This window comes from Hypomesus nipponensis, chromosome 8 (genome assembly GCF_054491055.1).
Source record: "Hypomesus nipponensis isolate SF chromosome 8, ASM5449105v1, whole genome shotgun sequence".
Lineage (NCBI taxonomy): Eukaryota > Metazoa > Chordata > Actinopteri > Osmeriformes > Osmeridae > Hypomesus > Hypomesus nipponensis.
Window position 1 is genome coordinate 15,440,354 of NC_140368.1, and position 23,549 is coordinate 15,463,902.

The 23,549-nt window shown below is 41.3% G+C and overlaps 3 protein-coding genes across 13 annotated transcripts; 1 reads left to right on the plus strand and 2 right to left on the minus strand.

The window, feature by feature from the left end:
* Window positions 1-9: 9 nt before the first annotated feature.
* On the minus strand, window positions 10-1,122 carry LOC146275293 (general transcription factor II-I repeat domain-containing protein 2-like). Its single transcript, XM_084703708.1, has 2 exons — window positions 147-1,122; window positions 10-25 (listed from the first exon to the last, which is right to left on the minus strand). The coding sequence occupies exons 1-2, from the start codon at window positions 977-979 to the stop codon at window positions 10-12; spliced, it is 849 nt and encodes a 282-aa protein (XP_084559834.1). The 5' UTR covers window positions 980-1,122.
* LOC146275294 (uncharacterized) lies at window positions 230-8,356 on the plus strand. 10 transcript variants are annotated; one of them, XM_084702851.1, is made up of 8 exons: window positions 230-413; window positions 523-1,725; window positions 2,073-2,398; window positions 2,493-2,939; window positions 3,237-3,405; window positions 3,650-4,486; window positions 4,609-4,648; window positions 7,897-8,356. In XM_084702851.1, the coding sequence occupies exons 4-6, from the start codon at window positions 2,643-2,645 to the stop codon at window positions 4,483-4,485; spliced, it is 1,302 nt and encodes a 433-aa protein (XP_084558977.1). In that variant the 5' UTR covers window positions 230-413; window positions 523-1,725; window positions 2,073-2,398; window positions 2,493-2,642; the 3' UTR covers window position 4,486; window positions 4,609-4,648; window positions 7,897-8,356. The 10 variants fall into 10 exon arrangements, with proteins under 10 accessions (XP_084558977.1, XP_084558986.1, XP_084558980.1 ...); XM_084702860.1 differs by having other exon boundaries at window positions 283-1,725; window positions 3,650-4,106; window positions 4,229-4,486; XM_084702854.1 differs by having other exon boundaries at window positions 283-1,725; window positions 2,493-2,649; window positions 2,733-2,939.
* Window positions 8,357-11,131: 2,775 nt separating this feature from the next.
* LOC146275295 (uncharacterized) lies at window positions 11,132-15,814 on the minus strand. 2 transcript variants are annotated; one of them, XM_084703074.1, is made up of 14 exons: window positions 15,411-15,814; window positions 15,173-15,274; window positions 14,844-15,076; window positions 14,489-14,667; window positions 14,240-14,333; window positions 13,812-13,938; window positions 13,500-13,711; window positions 13,141-13,258; window positions 12,965-13,056; window positions 12,678-12,795; window positions 12,468-12,572; window positions 12,174-12,359; window positions 11,908-12,087; window positions 11,132-11,777 (listed from the first exon to the last, which is right to left on the minus strand). In XM_084703074.1, the coding sequence occupies exons 1-14, from the start codon at window positions 15,796-15,798 to the stop codon at window positions 11,539-11,541; spliced, it is 2,373 nt and encodes a 790-aa protein (XP_084559200.1). In that variant the 5' UTR covers window positions 15,799-15,814; the 3' UTR covers window positions 11,132-11,538. The 2 variants fall into 2 exon arrangements, with proteins under 2 accessions (XP_084559200.1, XP_084559201.1); XM_084703075.1 differs by lacking the exons at window positions 14,240-14,333; window positions 14,844-15,076; window positions 15,173-15,274; window positions 15,411-15,814 and having other exon boundaries at window positions 14,489-14,628.
* Between the last annotated feature and the right edge of the window lie 7,735 nt (window positions 15,815-23,549).

A 23,549-nucleotide genomic window follows, 5' to 3' on the forward strand; every position in this document is an offset into this window, starting at 1 on the left:
TGTTGATGTTCATGACGCTGAACGTCTGCTCACACACATAGGTCGAGCCAAACAACGCCAGCATCGTTTGTGCTTTCCTCCGGAGGTTTGGAAACGTGGCTTCGTCAAGTGAAGCATAAAAGTCATTCAGTTTGAGAGAGTTGAACTTCTCCTTTAAGACGGAGTCAGACTGAAGATCGATCAGTTCCAATTGCAGGTCCTGCGGTGCTGTTTCAGGGTCTTGTGACAGGGGACAGGACACCAGCTGAAGTGACTTGTCAAGTTTTTCAAAATCAGAGAACCGACGGCAGAATTCTCCGTGCAAGTCGTCCAGTGATTTGCTGTATTTCTTCACGTTTCGGGTGGCCTCTTTCTGCGTGGCTAGAGTGGGGAAATGAGCGAAAGATTTGTTTGAAATTTGTCTGGAGAATAGGGTCAGCTCGGATTTGAAGCCTCTCACATTTGTGTACATGTCATGCACAAACTGATCTTTCCCCTGTAGCTTCACGTTCAACTCATTCATGTGTGAAAATATGTCCACAGCAAATGCAAAGTCACAAAGCCAGTTCGTGTCGCTCAGCTCAGGAAATTCGTTGGATTTTCCCATTAGCTCCAAAAATGAGCTAATCTCCTCTTTGAGCTCCCACACTCGTTGAAACACGTTTCCCAAACTTAACCAGCGGACACGAGAGTGGTAAAGTAAGTCCTGATGATCTGCATGGGTTTCTTGCAGGAACGTAATAAACTGACGATGCTGAAGTCCCCTTGCTCGTATAAAGTTAACAAGTTTTACGACTGGATTCACGACATGATTAAGCTGCGATACAGATTTACATAGAGATTCCTGATGAATGATGCAGTGAAGGAAAATAACATCCTGGTCAGGGTTTTCCTCTTTCACTTTATCCTGGATTCTTTTCAGCAGCCCAACGTTTTTCCCAGTTAAATTTGGCGATCCATCCGTGGTGACATTGGCAAGTTTACTCCAAGGTAGCTTCATTCTCTCGATGACAGCAGACACCTGGTCATATAAGTCCTCTCCTCGCGTTTGCCCCTTCAAGGACTCATGGTCAAAAACTCCTCCGTTATCTCAAAACCAACCCAGTCTCATCCCAACTCGTCAAATATTGACGCTTGGGCAGAGCCCTTTGGCGTCACTATACCGACGCCGGGGGACGCCTTTTTCGTCGTTTTTTGACGCCTAGGGACGCCCATTGACTTCCACGTTAATATGTTCGGCTTTTCCCGTAGAAAATTGTAAACTATGGCGTCGTATTTTGACGCATTAGGTCTCCCATAGATTTTGATGAGCGGCTTTCGGATTTTTACGAAATGTCACCATAATAAGTCGGGTGATTTCGTAAAAATCCGGCCGATGTGCTTTCAACGTTATTTTTTTTTTGTTAAATCCAAGACATAAACGTTATAAATGACATAAACCTTATTTAAGGACATACAAGTTATTTATAAAATGGACTGATACAAAATAAACCGATCTAAAAAGGTTGGCCTATGTGCATAAAAAATAAAAATAAAATCCTTCGGGGGAGGAATATCATTTTATTTTAATCATAATTTTAAGCGCATGGAAGCAATCATGTCAAATGCACTGACAGCAAAACCTATAAATTATCCAACATTATTGTAATTTTATTATTACACACAAGTCGCCGAAAAGTTTGACGCTCAATATCTGGCTGGAACTACTTCTTGTCACCCAAACCTCCGCTCTCTCGTACTGAAAAGGTAAGCTATTATCGATGAGGTAAATTTATATTTAAGATACTATCCTACTATACAGTTTTTTTGTTTTGTTTTTAGGTTGGTTTAATGTTATTATGTTTGACGTACATTGCCAGGTGCTTTGCATCACCAATATAAATTAATTGACTTTGTAATCTGCAAAAATAGTCTAATACACTGTGCTAGCTAGCTAGCTAGTCTAACGTTATGTCATGCAAGGTCATGAACCGGTGCACTTTCATTGGACTCAGACCAATGTTTATCTTTGCTGGCGTGGTCCTTTTTACATCTCATAGCTTGCTAGGCATGACATTTATTGTATTGTATTTTTTATCTTTTCTTACTTGCAGCTGAAGTCACGCATTTTCTGGAAACGATATCGATATCCTTATATATCCTTGAATTACTGCCTATTTTAATAATTTGTCAGGACGTACCTGTGTATACCTGTGTCCACCTACCTCTGTCTACCTGTGTTACGCCCTCCACAGGCTCTGCCTGTCTTTCTGTTTGTGTCTTTCTGTTTGTCTGTGTTTGTGTGAATCTCCAGGCTCCAGTGATCCAGTCCACCCTACCTGCACAAGATCCACACCTGCGGTCCAGCTTCCCAATAACTTGCGGTGACATACCCTGGTTTGCCCTCCACTCACCGCCAGATCGTTGGTTTTACAACCTGGTACCTACGTTCCTGGCCTCCTTGTACTTCCGAGTCTATTATCTACTATTTGTATTCAAAGTGTTCTAATATTGCACTTTCTTGTGTCCCAAAGAAACATCCCACTCACCCCAACTCTCCATCTTCCTGCCTACGCGCTCTGCTTGCTACCTGCCTCGGTGTTTGTGAGACAAATATATACATGACTTCTTTCCATGTTCATGCCGAAGTTCATGCTTTACTACAATACCCATAAGCCATAGGAATGAAATGTAAGAATAATAATTATTTAATGTGTGTTACTCATAATCCTACTTGTGATGCTTATAACATGTCAATGTGTTTATGTTTGCAGAAAATGACCAAACCCAAAAGCAGGCCTTGCCCTCACTGCCAGGTCATGAATACTGCCAACCGCAAAACATGCCTTTCATGTTTTGCAAGCCTCTCACAAAAAAAGAGGATTAAGTCCAAAGAGGAGAGTTTGCATGTTGGTGACTGGGGGGAGAATGTGAAGAAGCACCGCAACGCAGGCAGAGTGATAGATTCAGCCCGCATATCTGTAATTGAGAATGTGGAGGTCTTAGGTTACGGTTCCATTCAGATCCATACTATAATGGTCGGAACTTGATATAAATGCCAGTTTCATTGGTATCAGGCCATATCATTTATCAATAGCAGCATCACATTTTATAGTCTTCCTGTCAGGACCCCTAGCTTTGTCAATTTGAAAAGAAGTATAGTAGATACTTTGAAAAGTTGGAAGAAGTATGATACCATTTCAAAAGTAGTTGATCAGATGGCAATAGAGCTGATACAGAGGACAAAGCCTGATAACTTGTTAATGTCTGTTTTTTAGGACAATAAGCTGCATGAACTGGACTTAAAGCCCCTGCTCTTCATGGGGAAAGAGAAGAGAGGGGGGGGGTTTACAGCAGAGGTCATTGCAGGCATAGGCTTCATACCAGAGGGGCCTGTGAGGGAGATCATTAAAAAAATGACCACCCTTTATGAATACTATCTTAAATGTAAGAACATATATATTGCATTGGGACATGCTTTTTTATAACTTTGCATTTACATTTAGTTTCTAAACATGTTATGTAACATAAAATATACTAATAGAATATTGTTGATGAGTAAATATTCCCCGATTAGACCCTGTTTCTGTTTAATTAACCTCATTTGTGGGGCTGTTATAGTTAGATTCAAGCTGGGAGCAGAGAACATATTGCTTCCCTCTACATTTACTTATTTTTCTTTATCTCTCAGACCACAATAGCCTTCTTGCCACAGCTGGTGAAGAAACAAGAGAAGAAACACCAGAAGCAACATCCCCTGCCTCCACTCAGGATCAAACCTTCACCCTTAACCTTGTCCCGGTCCCCCACCCACCTCCTATGACTTCCTCTCTCTCTTTATCTACTCTTCCTACTCCCTCTCTCTCTTTATCTACTCTTCCTACTCCCTCTCTATCTTCATCTACTCTTCCTACTCCCTCTCCCTCTTCATCTACTCTTCCTACTCCCTCTCTATCTTCATCTACTCTTCCTACTCCCTCTCCCTCTTCATGTACTCTTCCTACTCCCTCTCTCTCTTCATCTTCTCTTCCTACTCCCTCTCTCTCTTTATCTACTCTTCCTACTCCCTCTCTCTCTTCATCTACTCTTCCTACTCCCTCTCCCTCTTCATCTACTCTTCCTACTCCCTCTCTCTCTTTATCTACTCTTCCTACTCCCTCTCTCTCTTTATCTACTCTTCCTACTCCCTCTCTCTCTTCATCTACTCTTCCTACTCCCTCTCTCTCTTCATCTACTCTTCCTACTCCCTCTCTCTCTTCATCTCCTCTTCCTACTCCCTCTCCCTCTTCATCTACTCTTCCTACTCCCTCTCTCTCTTCATCTACTCTTCCTACTCCCTCTCTCTCTTCCCCTCCTCTTCCCTCCCACTCTTTCTGTTCTCCTGCTCTTCCCTCCCATTCTTTCTCCGCACCTCCTTTCCCCAGTCCCTCGCTCTCTTTACCTCCTTCACCAACCCTCTCTCTATGTTACCCACTTTCTACTTCTTCCCACATCTCTTCTCCTCAAGGAAAAAGAAAAAGAATTTAAGGTAAAGGTTGTCTTATCTAAGGGTCATATGCTTATGCATCATGAATAATCTTTTCTTGTAATGACCCCAAAAAATTCAGGCAAATCATCTTATTTGTTATTCCTCTGTTCATATATTTTCAGGCTGCAATTTCCTGTTTAAAAAGAGGGACGTTCAAAGCAGGTAAGCTCAGATGCATGCAATTGTGTTTCATTTAAATTATTTTTAGTGGGGGTTTAATTATTATTAAAGCTTTTTTGAGTTAGCTTGTCCATGAATCCATCTTTCCAGGCTTCAAGTTACATTTACATTACATTTAGTCATTTAGCAGACACTCTTATCCAGAGCAATTTACAGCAAGTACAGGGATGTTCCCCCCGAGGCAAGTAGGGTGAGGTGTCTTGCCCAAGGACACAACATAATTTTGCACAGCCAGGAGTCGGACCGGCAACCTTCTGATTAATAGCCTGATTCCCTAACCGCTCAGCCATCTGACCATAGGCCGTCTGAAGTAATGCACTTGTGGCCAAACTAATTATCATCCTACAGAGGAACTCCTGGCAGCTACAGGCCTTAGATTTAGAGTGATAGATAGGGGTGGGCCATATGGCCAAAATCTTCTATCACGGTATGAGTAATTTTATATCACGGTTACAGTATATATCACGGTATAGTAATTGTTCTGTAAATTCAGCTAAGAAATTTTACCAGTGCCACTCGTGTGGTGGAAAAAACGGTATTGCATGTACTACAAGACGTTACTGGCTATTATTTAAAGGCAACGACAGTACGAGCGTTCCGATTGGCGGATGCACAGTCATGCCATCCGCATGGTGACGTACTCACAGCTCAGAGTTTTACTATCCATATCTAACTTCGGTGTCGGCGTATCAACCTTGTCAAAGCTCGGTCGATACGTTAAAGCCTCAATTTGATATTTCCCGGCATGTCCTCCCTCTCAATTAGTCAGTAGCTAGCCTTCACTAGTCATCCTAAATCAAGAATGCTAGCAACGCCACCAGTGTAATTTTACAACAATAATTTTACAGCACGAGACATACAACTTGAGCAACAAATCAAATTGGTTACCTGCAGAATGGGTCATCAAATATATAATTAATTAGCATCGGCATGAATGTGTACTCCACATCAAAAATTCCGTCAGACCAACGCAAATCTGCATCAAGGTCAAACGAAAATAGCAAATCAAATAAAAGTTAAACTACAATTCTAAATATTGCAGGAATACGATTTATGCAATGGCTTATATACAATACAACAACCAGACATTTAATTGACGTGAAATACAAAAATATCACAAATTTGTAAAGACTTTAGATGCGAGCCCTTTTTAAAAGGGCAAAACATTTAAAAGTCAAAAAGTATACCGCGGTTGAAAGGGTATAGCCAAAACTCTCCCGGTTTCTGCCGTCGCACGGTATATACCGTCATACCGCCCGGCCCTAATAGACAGATACAATCCCTTGCAATTTTAGGGGTAAAAGTGCCTGCCCTTTTCCTAACAGTTTCCAAGGATGACTTCCCCAGGTGGTTCTGTGCAACAAACTATCTGACGTGTCAGGTTAACATTTAGGCCCATCGAACTCTGAGACTGTACTCTTATCTTTTGCCTATATTTCAAGTTCTTTCCTCCATCTGAAATGTAGCCAACAGCATTTTTTATCACAAGCAACTTGTGAAAAGCCTATAGTTCCTGTTGTTAAAAGTTGAACATTTATCATTAAACATACATTCCCTTTGTGGAGAAACTATCACCAATCAGTGATATCAGAGAAATTAACTTCTACTCTACTAAAGAACTGCAGTATCCAATAAGGATTCGTTATTCTTTGTGTTAATTATAGTCCTGTAACGGCCACAGATACCAGATTCATATTACTGTCCAAGCATTTGATTTGATTACTATTAGGATTTGAATTTTATTTCAGCCAATACGACAAAATGTGCTTCTCCAAACCCGTACTTATACAGTGTTAAAGGTCCCATGATATGAAAACTTCACTTTAGGAGGTTATTTAACATTAATATGAGTTCCCCTATCCTACCTATGGTCTAGCCTGGTCCTAACCAGACCCTCGTACATTTCATTTGTCCAGAGGGTCTGGGATCTCTCCATTGACAAACGTTAACTTCCTTGAAGGCGGGTCCTCTGTTGAAGTGTAAAACAATTGGATCCGCCCAGAACCACTCTGATTTGCCATAACCAATCGCAAGCGTTCGCCTTAGCCAACTCCTTCACCACTACTGTAACGGAGCAAGCTGCCGTAGCTGGAAAATCAAACTTTTCCCGAACCCCGTGGGGAGGAGGGCCACAACATCATGGCCACCAACAAAACTCAGCAAGGAATGTTCTTGCTCCGGCTTTAACCTATATTCGGCAGCGTTGCCACAACCGCAGAATAGTTTCGCTCGCATCTTTCTCCGCCGCCGTTACTGAACTACTCAAACAAGTGCACGACATTAACGTCATCGTTCTTAGCCATTCCCTCTGTTCGCTGATTGGACCTACAAAAAATGTGTTTCTGGAAACCGACTTCAGAGCCAAGCTCCCAGACCTAGTACAGAAGCAAAATCCAAATTGAGCGGAAGTACGTAGGAGGGCAGAGCCAGGCTACCTATGGTCCCCCGGTGGCTAGAAATTACGATATGTGTAAACCAAGCCCTGGATATCCTGCTCCGCCTTTGAAAAAATTAAAGTTCAGATGGGCCCATCTGGAATTTTCCTCTTATGCGTCATAAGGGGGAAAGGTTACCTCCTCTTACTCTGCTTTGCCCGTCCAAAGAATATGGCCCGCCAATGATAAAATGAGCTACGACTGTGCAAGCACAATATTGGTTTTTCCTCGAGACATCATGGCTTACAAACGACCGAAGCATGGCAGTTAGCCCGCCTCTCTCCTCCTCATAGCATTTAAAACTACAGATACAGGAACGACACATCCTGAGGAAAGCTCATTGTGGGACTGCTCGTAGTGGCTGTAATTCTGCACGAAGGCTGAATTTCGGGAGGAGATTTCAGATACAGTATTAGGGGACCACTAAGGCCTATATAAAAGCATCCAAAAACAGCATGCCATGGGGACCTTTAACTTAAGTCACATAATCTCATGGTGGAATTGTAAAAACAAATAACATTGATCACTGTATTTCACAAACTTTTGATAAAGTAACCACTATGTTATCAAAATTGTACTTACTTAGTCTTACTCTTATTTTTATACATATTTTATATTTAAATTGTTTTATTCTTAGATTTTAGTTCTAAGAAATAGTTAAACTTTTGCACTTTTACTTACTTTAAGATCCGTATGTTTATTGTTTGCCCCTCCCTGCCACCGTAAATTCTGTGTTTGTTCACATACATAGTGAATAAACCATATTCTGATTCTGATGTTTATTTCTTTTCACAGTGTAAAAGAATGGGAGGATACCTGGAAGTCTGCTGTTAATATTTCTGTGCCTAGCTGCCTGGTTATTGTTTTAAGAGTTCCCAATTCTATATTTGTTATTGATATACACTGTAACATGTTATGAGCTTATTGTGATACTGTTACGGCCACAATCTTTTTCTCAGTTCAAGTTTTGTTTGTTATCCACTTACATTTACATTTAGTCATTTAGTCACTTCCTGGGTTCTAGGCATTGATTTATGGTTGCCGCCATAACACTTAACTTATAACATGGGTGAGTTGGTGACCGAGCTAACGTTTTCGGGTTTTTGTTTTAGATTCACTGTTAGGTAAGGGAGCGCGCTGGCTCCGCCTTCCCATTGCGGGGAGGGCCAGCGGCTACCAGGTTTTGGTTTATTTTCACTAACTCAGTCTTGTTTTTCTGTTCAATAAACTTTGGTATTACTTTTATAAACATTGACTTGCATGGTTGGACTCACTTATGTTAGCCTACAAGCAACCATCTGATCCCTTGTTTGGTGGAGGTAAGAGTAGACTACCTATGGAGAGAAGACTTAGATTAAAAGTTAGGCCATCACAAGCGGATGTAAATTTGTTATCTTATTAACACCACATTACATACAATGTTAAATGATGGATTCCTTGTGGCTGAATATGAATAATCTGTACTGGGAGTGTGGCGCGATGACGTCACATTCAGAATAATCCATGCCTTAATAAAGGTGATGGCAGGAAGGTAGGCTATATGAATTATACATTATATATTCTATTTTTTTGCATGTTGACACGTGGTAAGACCTATACAAGTTTTTAAAGTAATTGAATAGGTCATTAAATAATGTGGGCTACACTTAACTAAAATGATAACCATAGCGAACTCATGTGGACTACAAATATGGCGCATATTAGCGTTAAAACATATTAGCAGGGTTGTGGGAAATGTAGTTCTTTTTTACTTTCAATTTAAAAACTATTTTTTTGAGAAGATCTTTGTCCTCAGTTACATTTAAATCACTTAATATGACAAATATACATTCATTGGTCTTTTATGAAAGACAAAATGTATCAGTACTCGAAAAGTCAACATTTAAATATCTTTATATGTCAACTTTACTTAACATTATTTGACATCATAATCTTCCAGTATGATGTGAAGAGCGTCAATATTGGTCTCAATACAAAATCCCAGGATGATCCTAGCTTCAGATAGGAAATAAAATTGAATTGAATTTTAGGAAAAATTACCTTTTCTAGGTGGCGCTGTTGATCCCCTGTAGGGGCTAGGGTTATGAAACTAAAAGACACCGTTTATTTAACCCCAGTCATTCACTGTACCAAGCCAGGACTATGTGCCATAAAAGGAACCCTAATTACCATACTACTACTAAATATAGGGCTTTAAGGTGACCCCTGGCAAGGGTTCAAAGGTCAATATATCAGATAAGGGTTTACAGGATGTGTCAAATTTACATAAATGAACCCGCAAGCTAAGACCTTTCCAAAAATGGGTTTGACGTTGTTGTACGACAGTCTTATTAAAATCCAAATATGCCATTGCAATGAGGTATCTTTACAAGTATAGATTCCAAGACCATTCATAATCTAAATAGACGACATCAGTGGTCAAAGTCAAATTATGTTTTGGTGGCACATAGTCCTGGTTTAGCACAAACAGAACCAGGGTACAGAACCACTTGTGCATTTGTTTATCCCCAAACTTAAATGATGATTAGTTGCTCTGCATAAGACATGGTCTGAACCGACAGCGCTAGGGTTAGGGGTTTGATGTCCTTGGTGGTACATGTTCGTGGCTTGCCCTGTCAAATATTTTGGACTAGTAAATACTTTTTTTCACATGGCTTTACCTCTAAGCCAGATAGAGGCTCAACAGCGCCACCTTGAAATGTTCATTTTCAAAATCTAAAATGTGTCTTGTACTCCAATGTATGCTGCTACCGGGCTGAAAATTTCCATGTTGCTCCATTGAGACATTCCATGCAGTGTGACAAAAACATTCAAAACTCAAAATTAATATAAAATAAATGTATGAGAAAAAGACATTCCAAAGTTTACTTTTGTAGTGCTGATTATATATAATGCGTATTGATCTATAATGTATATATACATTTTACATTTCTGATCAATCTAATATAAAATTGGAGATGATATTGGTGTAAAAGACAAATTACTAAAAGAACTACAAACGTATTCCATTAAACACTGCATCGAGATGTTGACCGACGCCATATTTGTAGTTCAACTAGGCCTACATGTTTCAAAGTTTACATGTTTAGGGTTTGAAAACAGAACATCTTAACAATTGATATATCACATACAAAGTATGTATGAATAGATTATAATATACTGGAGGTGTTGAAGAGGTAATCAATATTAGCATTAAATGCCGTAGTTGGCAATGGAGTAGTATTTTAAATGAGATGACGCATCGAGGGATTAGCCTTGACTTTAGGTGTAATCGAATTCATGCAGCGCCGGCGGCACCGACAGCCGGCCTCGCTGACTTGAAGGAGTGAATGCCATTGGCTGGTCCGCGCCGCCGGCCCTGCATGAAGTCGAACACGCCTTTTGTGTAGGCTAGGGCTACTTAAATCATAGTGTATGGCAAGATTTGTTGGTAGCTATATTTAGCCTTTTTGGCTTGTCATCATGTGTAATTTCGCATAATTCGAAACCATCCGATTACTTCGTTTTACGATTGTTTGGAATCTCGTTGGTTTTAAAGAACTACAGTTAGCTATCAGTAGCTTTCAGCTAACTCAGGGTTCCGTTGGGAGGATCCCTATTTGCGTGGTTTATACGCCAAATATTCCCACTCATTTCAGCAGAAAATGCGTCTATAGGTACGTTCGACTTCATGCAGCGCCGGCGGCGTCGACAGCCGGCTGCGTTGAATCTGAGAATACCATTGGCTGCGTCAAGTCAGCCGGGCTGCAGGCGACGCCGGCGCTGCATGAAGTCGAATCCACCTTATATTACACACAGAACTTAAACCTCATCCAGACTCAGATTTTCACTAATGGTCACTAATCAATATTAAATATTGAGATGATAGTTATACAGAGTTAAATCAGAATTTTTCAAAATCAATCTGGATAATTGAAATATATGATGAATAAATATATGATGAATAATAAATGAATAATTTATCCCCATCATTTCCCAATTGCCCAATCTGCCAGCCAACATAAATTGAGTCCAACCACACAAGTCAATGTATGTAAAAAATCATACAAAAGTTTATTGAACAGAAAAACAAGACTGAGTTAGTGAAAATAAACCAAAACCTGGTAGCCGCTGGCCCTCCCCGCAATGGGAAGGCGGAGCCAGCGCGCTCCCTTACCTAATAGTGAATCTAAAACAAAAACCCGAAAACGTTAGCTTGTTCACCAACTCACCCATGTTATAAGTTAAGTGTTATGTTATACCACTCATTTACACATAATGCTCTCTGCTCTGCTGCAGTCATGCTCTAGAGGCAGCCTCTGTTGCAATTGACTCGCCTGGGCCATTACAGGTAGAGATCAAAAGGGAGAGAACACACAGTATACATCACAGTATATCAAATTAGGTCTCAGGCGATTACAGCTGTGACTGAGTGATTCAGATCCAAGTGACTTGAATTCAATTCTCTGCATCCTCCTCCTCATCACTATCATCATCATCCGAGCTGTTGCCACGTTGCCAGTCCATGTCTTCTTCCATTTCCCTGTCCTCCTCTTCCACCAGCCTGTTACTTGGTTTGAGAGTGCATCTGTAGGTGCCTGCTATGGTCTGCTGTTGGAGTCTCAGGTCTTGCAGTCTTCTTTTTAGTGCACTGATGAGGCCCTTGGACCCCTCCTCGGTTAATCCATTTGGCAAGCCTGGAAATGTTGTTAATTTATGTTGAAATTAATTGACCGAAGACTATACTAGCAGGATTGGTTTCCACTTAAATAGTTAGACCTATAAATTTGAAAGTGCATGTAGCCAGATCATTTGATTTACACTTACTTCCTGTCTGTGTGCTCACTAAAACAGTGCCCATCAGTGTCTGGACATTTGCCACTGAGTCCTTGAGGTACTGGCAGTGCTGCAGCATCTCCTTCACAAGGATCTGCTTTTCCTCTTTTAGTCGTGAGGCAAGCATTACGTGGTCAAAGAGCTTCTTCTTTGTGAGGATGTCCACACCGTCTGTCAAGGAATAAAAGCATTTGACATTAATAAACGAATTTGATGACATTTTATATGCATACTTAAGTTAAATCTTGATGCAACACCTGTGTTATGTTCCTGCCAAGGCCAGATCATGCTCTCTGCAGCTTTGTTAGAGAGTTTCTGCACAACTAACTCTGTGTCCACAAGGTCACCATCAGGCTGTTGGTTGTATCTCTGGATGTCTTCCAGCAACCGTTTCTTTTCCTGGGCTATCTTTTGAGTTATTTTCTGTTGCCTTTTGTTGCGATCTGCAAATACAGTAAAAACAATAGTACGTAAAAAGAGCTGCCATGGTAATGAAGATATCAGTATAGCCTAAGATTTATCTGCATTAGTTATGTTAACACTATACATACCATTCTGTCTGTAAAGGTAGTGCTTTTTCTGACAAATGCTCACAAAGAGTGCTTCGATTGTGATCTGCAAACTTTGAGCATCAACAGGACCAGGTGCTGCGCTTCCTTGATTAAAGATAAAATAAATACACTTTTAACATTTAAGCTACAGATATGCAGATATTACAACCAAGTGACTGAGAGTGGTTATGAATTAAGTATTTTTCTTACTGCTACTGGCCCACTGCTTGACATCAACAACCCATTGTTTCAGCATGTCATCACAGCAATGCAACTGCTCCTGCATTGTCTTCAGGCTCTCAGCTACATCCACAGTTTTCTCTACTGTCTGAAAACAGCAATACTTAAGGTCTTTTAAAGTACCAGAGGTCCTGTACCACTACAATGTCTACTAGGGGGTACTATAACAACGTGATGCATTTTGGGTATAATAAGTAAAAGTTACGCTTATATGTAACTGCTTTAAAAAGTTAATCATCTTCAGTATGTGAACATACCTTCCTGAATCTGGAAGACAAGGCAATATGGAGGCCATTTTCTTTCCGTTCATTCCACCCCATAGCATGGACAGTCAGCTTGTCAGTTCTTACTGTGAAGAACAAAACAAAATCACAATACAATTTTGTAAAACATGTACATTTGCAGGCTGGCAGGGGGAAATAAGCTTACAAACCTGACTTGGCCATGTACTTGGTGGTAAGGGCACATCTGGAGAGAAAACTATTCACTTGCTCTACTTCTTCACCGAGAGTGGTGCCGGCGCCCTCCTGGTTCCTTGCAGTCCACAGAATCTACAGGAAGAAGATAATGTGTAAAGCGCTGTGGACACACGCTATTGAAGCATATCCTGAGATTACCAACTTTAGAGGGCAGCACTTAGGGGCTACAGAAAAACTTTAAACACACTCCTAGGTTGTTGTATGGGTCAGTCCAGACCACTGTGGTATGGCTATTGTCATTTAGTATGGCATTTTACACTCAGTTTGCCACATCATACTCTAAAATGTACGGTCAAGTAGCTAAAAGCATCACCTCGCATTTTGTATTGTGGGCTTTGGCATGCATCACAGACAAGCAATGCTTCATTTCCTGAAAGGGTTGAAGATGCGTCAGGGCCTCTGTCACTTTTGTCAAGTATGGCACATATCGGCAGGTCACATCCATGGCCAAAAATGTAGCACTCTGGAACTCTTTTTGGAGAAACATTGGATATGCAAAGATTTCTCCTCTATACATATTCAGACCTTTAAAAAAAGCACAATGCACATGAAAGAGGCTTTAGATCATAATATAAATATATATATTTTTTTTTTTTTACTATTACTTAATCAGACCTATACCAACCTTTGAGAAGAAATCCATGTCTACACACAGCAATTTCCACACCTTCTTCATCCAACTTGTTGGCCCGCTTTGAAGTCTCTCTTGCTGCATTCCATTGGGTGTCACCACACATCGCTTTTCCTGCGGTCTAGCAAAGTAAATCATTCGAACATGACAATAGTTAATTCAAGTACACTAGATTGCAGGACTGTTCACGCAAACACACAAACTTTAACTGTCAAAATTTTGTCATTGCCTGACCTATCTTACATTTGAAGGATAAAGCAATATGCTATATGAATGTACTGTGCCCCCTGGATAAGAATCTAGTGCTGTATCCCCACCTGATCATAGACTCCCTTCTCCAAAGGCAATCGTGTTTTCTACTTTAACTTTAATTAGAACAAAATAATCCCAATAAATGTTGTTCAGAATAATGTAAAACGTACACTCTTGACAGTTCCCCGGACCTCCTCAACAAAACTGGACACCTCAGAGTCTCGGGCTAAAAACACTCCATCGAAGAACCCTGGCTCTTCACTCCTTTAAGACAATGTATTATGGACTACCTTTGTAATACGACCCTTTATTTATGTAGCACTTATCAAAAAAAACATTGACATTAACAGTGTCATTAACAGCTGGACATACTGTATATTAACTACATTGGCTGTTCATAATGTGTGCACAGAACTCACTGGTTTGTTTTCTGGAACCTGTACAACTTTCTGTTGCCATCCACAGAAACAGCCACCATTTCAGGGCTACAGGCTGGACAGACCAATGGCTCCTTTCCAAGAAGTTGGTTCTCTTCATAGTTGCAGTACACAAATTGCAGAAAACTTCTCTGAAATGCATCTGCATTCACTTTGCCAGTCTAAAGAAAATAATATAATACAGCTTTCAAAAACGATAAACTACATCTTTGCCTTTGTATGTTTTGTGTTTTGTATGCATGTATACTATTTTGTGTGGTAAGGTCTTCAGTCTATAATGTGAAATATGTACTACCTACTACAGCCACTTGTGGACCTTGAACTGCTTTTTACTTACTCTTCCATATTGCTTTGTTCTCTGGTCCAACATTGCTGTAAAGGCTTGTCTGGACATTCCTGGAGCTGCTGTCTTCATAGCCTCAAAGGAATGGAAGAGATCTTGGTGGAACAGTGTCTGTGCCTGCATGGTAGCGGGCCAGTAACCACTCTTTACAAAGTCACTGACTTCTGGAGCCCATTTCTGGTTGCAATGTTTGCATGTTAGCACCGGAACGTGAAGATCATAACGGCCTGAGAGCACATGAAAGGCAAATCAATAACATGAAACCAAAGTGACGTGTTAGTAATATAAAAAAAAAAAAAATCAACAGTTTGACAAGATCCTACCATTTATGCAAACCAGTATGATGGATCTACCAACAGAGACTGCTGCATCAGCGGTGTCACAGGAGCATATCCTTTGAGGTAGAGCTGTTGGCAGAAAACAATCTGCAAGGCAAAGAACCATAAGGTATACAATTAATAATGTTTGGGTTGTGAGTAATGACTTAAATAACACATTTCAATTTCAGATAAGAATGATCTGTTAAGAAAATTGACAATCAATTGTAAAAGAAACGCCAACCTTGTTCACAAATGCTGTATTTTCCAGTGTCACAGAGTGTCACAGACTCTGTTGGTGGGATGTATTTGAAAAATCCATCCATGATGGTTTGCCTGTTGTGTAGAGTGTGGTGTTTATGTACCGAGCCATCACACTCAGCACAAAACCACTCTGAGGGAATACATTCCCCACAACGGATGACAGCTTCTTTCACGTGACAGTGATTGCATGTCATCTGTACAATGTTCTCAGCAGAAAGTAAATTGTCAAGGTTCTGTGGCCTCGCCTGTTGCCAACATTGTTGGACCTCTTTCTGCCTTTGACTCCAACTGGACAATGGTGGCTGCTGAACAAAATCTTGCGATTCCATGTTCTCTGAGTCCTGTAGAAGGTCCTCAAGCTGCCGCATATTCAAATTTTCAAAAGGGAGGAGAAAAAATAATAATATCGTAACTCCAACATCGCCACAACACACTGTTGAAATACAGCATTTGGAACAAAAGATTATTCACCATGGTCTAGGTGTTGGCCATGGTCTAATGGCAGTGAAGAAGAAACATGTCTTCCTTCGTCTGGTCTTTGTGATGTTGACTGCTTTCTAAGGGCTCGTGGGCGCTGGTGAACAATGTCCCCATTGTGGTCCCTCTTCTTCCAATGAACAGGCTTTGGTGATGCAGTCTTATTTTTCTGTCTGTTCTTCTCTGTCTAGAATTACAACTTGGTTTAAGAAAGGTTTACCAATATGGGAAATGCCTTCGGACTACTGACAGAAAAAGCAGTTGAAGTAGTGTAACCCTTCTGATTCATGTCTTTTAAATACGCCTCCATGTATCTTATATGAACTGGTAAGAAGGAATACTGTTAACTATAGACAAAACAGAAGCTGCTTTACCTCTTCTGTCTTGAGATGTTCAAGAAATGTATCTACACTCTTGAGCTCATCCTCATCATTGAGTTCATCATCATCAAATCACTCATCATTGAGTTGAAAGAGTAGACAGACAAATGGGCAGATGGCGAGTGGGATGTTTCTTTGGGACACAAGAAAGTGCAATATTAGAACACTTTGAATACAAATAGTAGATAATAGACTCGGAAGTACAAGGAGGCCAGGAATGTAGGTACCAGGTTGTAAAAACAACGATCTGGCGGTGAGTGGAGGGCAAACCAGGGTATGTCACCGCAAGTTATTGGGAAGCTGGACCGCAGGTGTGGATCTTGTGCAGGTAGGGTGGACTGGATCACTGGAGCCTGGAGATTCACACAAACACAGACAAACAGAAAGACACAAACAGAAAGACAGGCAGAGCCTGTGGAGGGCGTAACACAGGTAGACAGAGGTAGGTGGACACAGGTACGTCCTGACAAATTATTAAAATAGGCAGTAAGGCAAGGATATATAAGGATATCGATATCGTTTCCAGAAAATGCGTGACTTCAGCTGCAAGTAAGAAAAGATAAAAAATACAATACAATAAATGTCATGCCTAGCAAGCTATGAGATGTAAAAAGGACCACGCCAGCAAAGATAAACATTGGTCTGAGTCCAATGAAAGTGCACCGGTTCATGACCTTGCATGACATAACGTTAGACTAGCTAGCTAGCTAGCACAGTGTATTAGACTATTTTTGCAGTTTACAAAGTCAATTAATTTATATTGGTGATGCAAAGCACCTGGCAATGTACGTCAAACATAATAACATTAAACCAACCTAAAAACAAAACAAAAAAACTGTATAGTAGGATAGTATCTTAAATATAAATTTACCTCATCGATAATAGCTTACCTTTTCAGTACGAGAGAGCGGAGGTTTGGGTGAGAAGAAGTAGTTCCAGCCAGATATTGAGCGTCAAACTTTTCGGCGACTTGTGTGTAATAATAAAATTACAATAATGTTGGATAATTTATAGGTTTTGCTGTCAGTGCATTTGACATGATTGCTTCCATGCGCTTAAAATTATGATTAAAATAAAATGATATTCCTCCCCCGAAGGATTTTATTTTTATTTTTTATGCACATAGGCCAACCTTTTTAGATCGGTTTATTTTGTATCAGTCCATTTTATAAATAACTTGTATGGCCTTAAATAAGGTTTATGTCATTTCTAACGTTTATGTCTTGGATTTAACAACAACAAAAATAACGTTGAAAGCACATCGGCCGGATTTTTACGAAATCACCCGACTTATTATGGTGACGTTTCGTAAAAATCCGAAAGCCGCTCATCAAAATCTATGGGAGACCTAATGCGTCAAAATACGACGCCATAGTTTACAATTTTCTACGGGAAAAGCCGAACATATTAACGTGGAAGTCAATGGGCGTCCCTAGGCGTCAAAAAACGACGAAAAAGGCGTCCCCCGGCGTCGGTATTGTGACGCCAAAGGGCTCTGCCCAAGCGTCAATATTTGACGAGTTGGGATGAGACTGGGTTGATTTGAATCACAATTCCATCTGAAATACTGCCAGTGACGCGTGTCCACTACAGCGTTTTTTAACACTCTGCACCGCTTGCCTTCCCACAGTGCTCCACGCTCGGGGGCGTGTTAGATACCGAGAAGTTAATACAGAGTTGTAGTTCTCTTAGGTCACTGTTGTAGTTTGTTTAAAACGGTGTCATGGACAAGTGTGCAGACTTGGGTTCATGTACTTACAATATCGATCATTATTGATATAAATATATAGGTGCTCCTGTCTCGATCAAAATACAGCTTTTACACTGCATGATGCAAGGAATCAGATACGCTGACTAGATGTTGCATGATCTGGTCAACTAGGCTATGGGTACAGTACTGTACAGCACTTCAGTAACATTCGCTCGGTTATGGCCACTACATATTTACTGTATTGCTAGCGAGTGACTGCCAGCATTTCAACATTGAATGTCAATCGTGTGCCGGGTAAACTAGACTACTGTAGCTAGACTAGTACAGTATGCAGCTAGCACAGAAGAAAATTAGAGCTAGGTTGCGTACTGTAGCTAGCTAAAGTGATGAGACTGAATTTAACACACCAGGGACACCGACAACCTCGGCAACCCTGCGCCAGGTATACATTTTTTGTTAACGTCTCTTTAATCGTACGAGTATAAAACAAGACTGAGTGGGTAGACACACATACGATGAGTTGCTCTTCCATCTTCAAATTGTCAAACCTAGAAATGTTTACCATGACAAACAGTTGCTATGTTACAAGAAACAAAAAAACAACCCGATTGGCCAACGCTAGCGTTTTCACGCTCCTCATTTACATATAGTTGTGAAAATCCAACTTTCGACGCCCCGCTCGCCTTCCCACAATACCCTACGCCTACGGACGCCCAGTTTCATTGAAAATGGATTGGAAGCCGACGCTCCGCGCCGCTCCGCTCTAGTGGACACGCACCGTAACAGTAGCTTGTTTCAAAGGGGGTTTCTTGTTTCAAAGGATGTTCTTAGTGAATTATGCAATATGAGTAGGCTAAATGCTTGAAATATCACTAGAAGGGAAAACTGACCCACCTGCAACTGAAGCAAGCAAGCACACCCTACAATTTCCTCAGAAATTGTACCCTCTCTAGTTTAGCTTGATGTACATAAAAATAACTAACTTTAAGATATACTAACTAAGTAAGAAAATAAAGGAAAAATATTCCTAAAATAATCAAAATTATCTTACACATTCTGCTCTTGCCTAGTATATTATTCTCAAAATAAGCTCAATAAGACACTTTGGCTGGATATAAGATTATATGTCTTGGTTAGAGCAGGAGTTTTTGCAGTGTAGCATTCTGCTAATGAATGCTGATTGGTTAGTGAAGGACTAATACGACCAGAGCTCCCGCTTGATGGGATCCGAAGCGGAATCAGAATGTCAGAGCATTAGCAACATTAGCAACAACATAAGCAAGCCAAAACTCTTTCTAGCATGTGTATTGACAGGGAGAGCCTAACATGTCAGCTGTGTTGTCGATGCCTTGAGAGAGAAAAGGAAGTGACCAGAGCTTGCCGTAAAGCAGTAGCTCTGGTCGTACGATGTGTATGCCGTCAATTACATTTTCAAAGACTTTTTAGAACAGAAAGGCGACTTAAAAAAATCTAACAGCTAGCAGTGTGTATTTTTTTTCAAATTACTAGACAAAAAATGATATCCTGAGAAAAGTGGATTTTGAGAGGTATAGCTCCATCGACCTCATTCATTCTGCACTCGCTCGTTAGCGCCCCCACATGGAACTACCAGTTCAGAACCCGGAAGTTTCCCAAGAGTGGCAGTTTTCCCTAGCCTGGCTGCCAGTGTTAAGGAATATGTGTCGCTGGGTAGTGGAGAATAATACAAGGTTAAACATCGGACCAGGTTACTTGTAGTTTAATATAAGTAATGATGCAATCACAAGATACACAATGAAAACAACACACCAGGATGTTCGTAATCCAATACAATGAATCAGATGATGCAATCGTAGCCTCACAGAAACAGAGTCTCAGAATAGAACAAACAAAGGCCTTCGTTGAGAAAGTGGTCGTGACAGAGATCAGAGAGAGTTCTGCCCAGTCCAAGTTCTGTCTCCCTGTCCTTGGGAGACAGGTCTTGTACCCTCCAGAGAGGGAGTGCCTTTGATGGGTGATTGGCCAGAAGACCATAGGGTGGGGATGTGATAGTCCAATTAAATGTCCAGGGCGTTCACGGTGGCACAGGGTGGGCAATCCACAGATCTGGTGATGTTGGAGGGGGAGGGGGCGGGGAAGACCCACAGGTCTCCTCAGAGAGGGGGCAGACAAGACCCACATGTCTGAGGTAATCTCAGGGAAGGGGGGGGGCTCCAGGGAAGGGAGTAGATCGCCCCGAGGTCCTGATGGCGTACAGGGAGATGGGAGCTGCGCCTCCAGGAAAGAGGGGGGTGAGGCAGACCAGGCCAGGGTCGATGATGTATGGGGAAAGGTGAGGCAGGGTCTCCAAAGGTATGCAGGAGGGATAGGGTCGATGAGGTATGGGGAAGGGTGGGGCAGGGTTTCCATGGAAAGGGGGCCTTAAACAGAATATCCAAAGGTGCTCAGACCAGCTGGTCTAAGCCGTCCTTAAACGAAGAAGAGTTACAGTCCCAGCATCACCTTATCTCCCAAGTTGACACTTTTACTCCCCATAGCTGAGAAGCCCTATTGTACTCGCACCAGTCTCTGAGCGGCCCAAACTCTCCTCCTGTCTGACCTTGACGTGTTTGCACACTCCAGTGTTACTTAGACGCACACATTCCAATCTCAGCCAGGTCTCACTTGCACAGAAATGCATCCTGTTGCATGATCTCATTAGTTCTCTGTTAATTCAATTGATTATAATTGGGTACATGTTTTAGTAGTAAGCATTACGTGACAAATGGGTGTACATACATATATGAGGTATCGATTTGTATAGCAGCATCGATTAGCAGTATGTTATCATTCCTTCACACCAGCCCAATTTATCCCTGCCCACTAAAAAATTTGGTCGGGAAGATGGGTCTGGAGGGGCTCGATTGCGGAAAAACTATATCCGAACAGGAGCTGTTTGGACCAATTAAATTGTCAGGGCGGGCTTTATACGATGATGGACATATGATCAACAGTAACTTAATCAACAACGTCACCAAAGAGCGCTTGGGTTGAATTTGTTTTCAACAAACAACATGTTACGTTGCTCTGATTGGTTGCAGGTCTATCCAATTGAGCGAAGAGGCATTTGTTTTACGAGCTCGGTTGACACACGCCCCATAGTCACAGCCCAACGGAGAGTTTTCAGACTCATATTCTGACTAGAATTATGAGTATGACAACGTCAGGCTAAGTTCTCCCTATATTAGACATTCTCAGAGGCTGTGCACAGTTGGCTACTATAGACCAATTTATTGTTTGTAAACATTTGGGAGGCGCGCGCAATGTGGCTGCAGAAAACCGGGAAATAAGAGCATTTAAAACGGCAAAAGGACCACACGGATCATACAAATAGTTGGATTTAAAAAGACCAAAAAAGTCAAGGAGGACAGCCTTTAACAGTGCGTGTCCACTGCAGCGACGCAAATCGCTTGCCATCGCTCGCCTTCCCACAGTTCACCACGCTCGGGGGCGTTTCAAACAGATGAATGTAGAATGTAGTTCTCTAAAGTCACTGTTGTAGTTGTAATGGCCAAGTGTGCAGACTTGGGTTTACGTACTCGCAACATCGATCAAAATACAACTTGTATACAAAATACAAAACTGTTTAATAGACATACACGTTGACATGTGTAAAAAACGTTTTATTATATTCCTCAGTCTCTGGTAAACTGAATTAGAAAGTACAAGCACCAACAACTTCGGCAACCTTGCGCCATGCTTTGTTTTTTTTTAATTAACAGCTCTGTACGAATATTAACTACTTACTAACCGAGAGTGAGGTCATGCCGGTGTTGTCGCCCAACTGGTTACCACGCTAACTGGTTCCCCAGCTGTGCGTTCACGCATCAGTCTTCCTCCATCACCTGATTCGTCACAAATTCACAAACATGCTACTGGCGATTTTCAAGTCGGATCTCATATTTGCTGCGGCAAATATGAAAAAAAACCGGGAAAAACGTTTTTTTTTATTTTCTTAGCTTCCATTTATTTTGTCCTGGCGAATGGCTGTAATGTACGCTAGTGCTCGCTACATATACAACTTTGAAATGAATTGATTTCAAAAGATACAGCAAAGAAACACTCAGCCATACACGAAATCGCATAGGAAACGAATGGACACATGTTGTGTTTCAAAGGGTTGCGCGTAGGCTATTTTGATCGTATTATCTGGGTTAGCAGCGACGTTCTTAGTATGAATTCTTAATATGTGGTGTTAGAAGGAGCTGTGATGTCGTGGAAAATACGGCCAATGGTTCGAAACAACCCCAAATACGTGATTAGTAGCCTAAATTCGGGTAGTGTCTATGGGAACCAGTTGTTTTAGAAGAAGCCAAAACAAGATGTTACCTGAAGGCCAACGTAGTTAATAAATACGTACCGATTTGGTAGTATTTTGTGAGCTAAACAGCTCTCAGTGTAAGGCAACGGACTGCCATGTGGAGTGAGTTTTTGCTCTAGTGCGATCGAATCCCACTTCATGCGAGCACGCAAATGTTTTATTTTGTCTCCATTTATTTTGTTGTGAATGGATGTAATGTAGTGCGCACGTAACCTATACTTTCATACTTTCATATTCGCCGCAGCAAATATGAGATCCGACTTGAAAATCGCCAGTCGCATGTTTGTGAATTTGTGACGAATCTGGTGATTGAGGAAGACTGATGCGTGAACGCACAGCTGGGGAACCAGTTAGCGTGGTAACCAGTTGGGCGACAACACCGGGAAATATCAAACTGAGGCTGGAACGTATCGACCGAGTGATAGCGAGGTTGATACAGCAAAGCCGAGGTTTGATATTTCCCGGCATGACCGAACGGTCGAGGTTAGTAAGTACTTTATTATATGGCATTTTTAGCTTCTTTTCATTTTGTAAACAAAAATAAATGGTACCTCTAGGCTAATTGTAGCTAGCTCTCAAGTCTTCTCATGCTGGGTTTCATGTGTTGCCTAGCAACTCATTACTTTTGATAGAAAGTGGACAACATGGTTCTGCTAAAATAGTTTTAATTTCATCCTCTCTTTCGATGACAAATCTTTTCAGCATCATCTGGATAGTAAAACTCAGCAGCTGACTCGTCGCTCAGTTTGAAGATCACGTCAGAGGGCAATACGGAGCCGTATTGACCGCTGAGGAGGGCAATACGCGTCTGGCATGACTCCCCATTAGCCAATCAGAAAGCTCGTACCGTCGTTGCCATATAATAAAGCTATGTATCGTACAGGACTGGGTAAGCAGCCACACAAACGATTAGTTTCTCCTCCACCTTGAAACCTAGAAAGCTAGAAATGTTTACCATGGTTGCTACGTTACGAGAAACAAGAAAACACGATTGGCCATCGCTAGCAAAAATCGTTCCTCATTTGCATAAAGTTGAGAAAATCTCTGCTCTGTCGCGTCGCGTCGCTACCCACAATGCACCACGCAAGCGATTCGCCTTGCTCCATAGAAAATGAATGGAAAACATGTTGTCGCTCGCATCGCGTCGCTGCAGTGGACACGCAATGTAAGAGAGAAAGCGATTCCCCATTGATCTGTCGCATCAGAATTTTG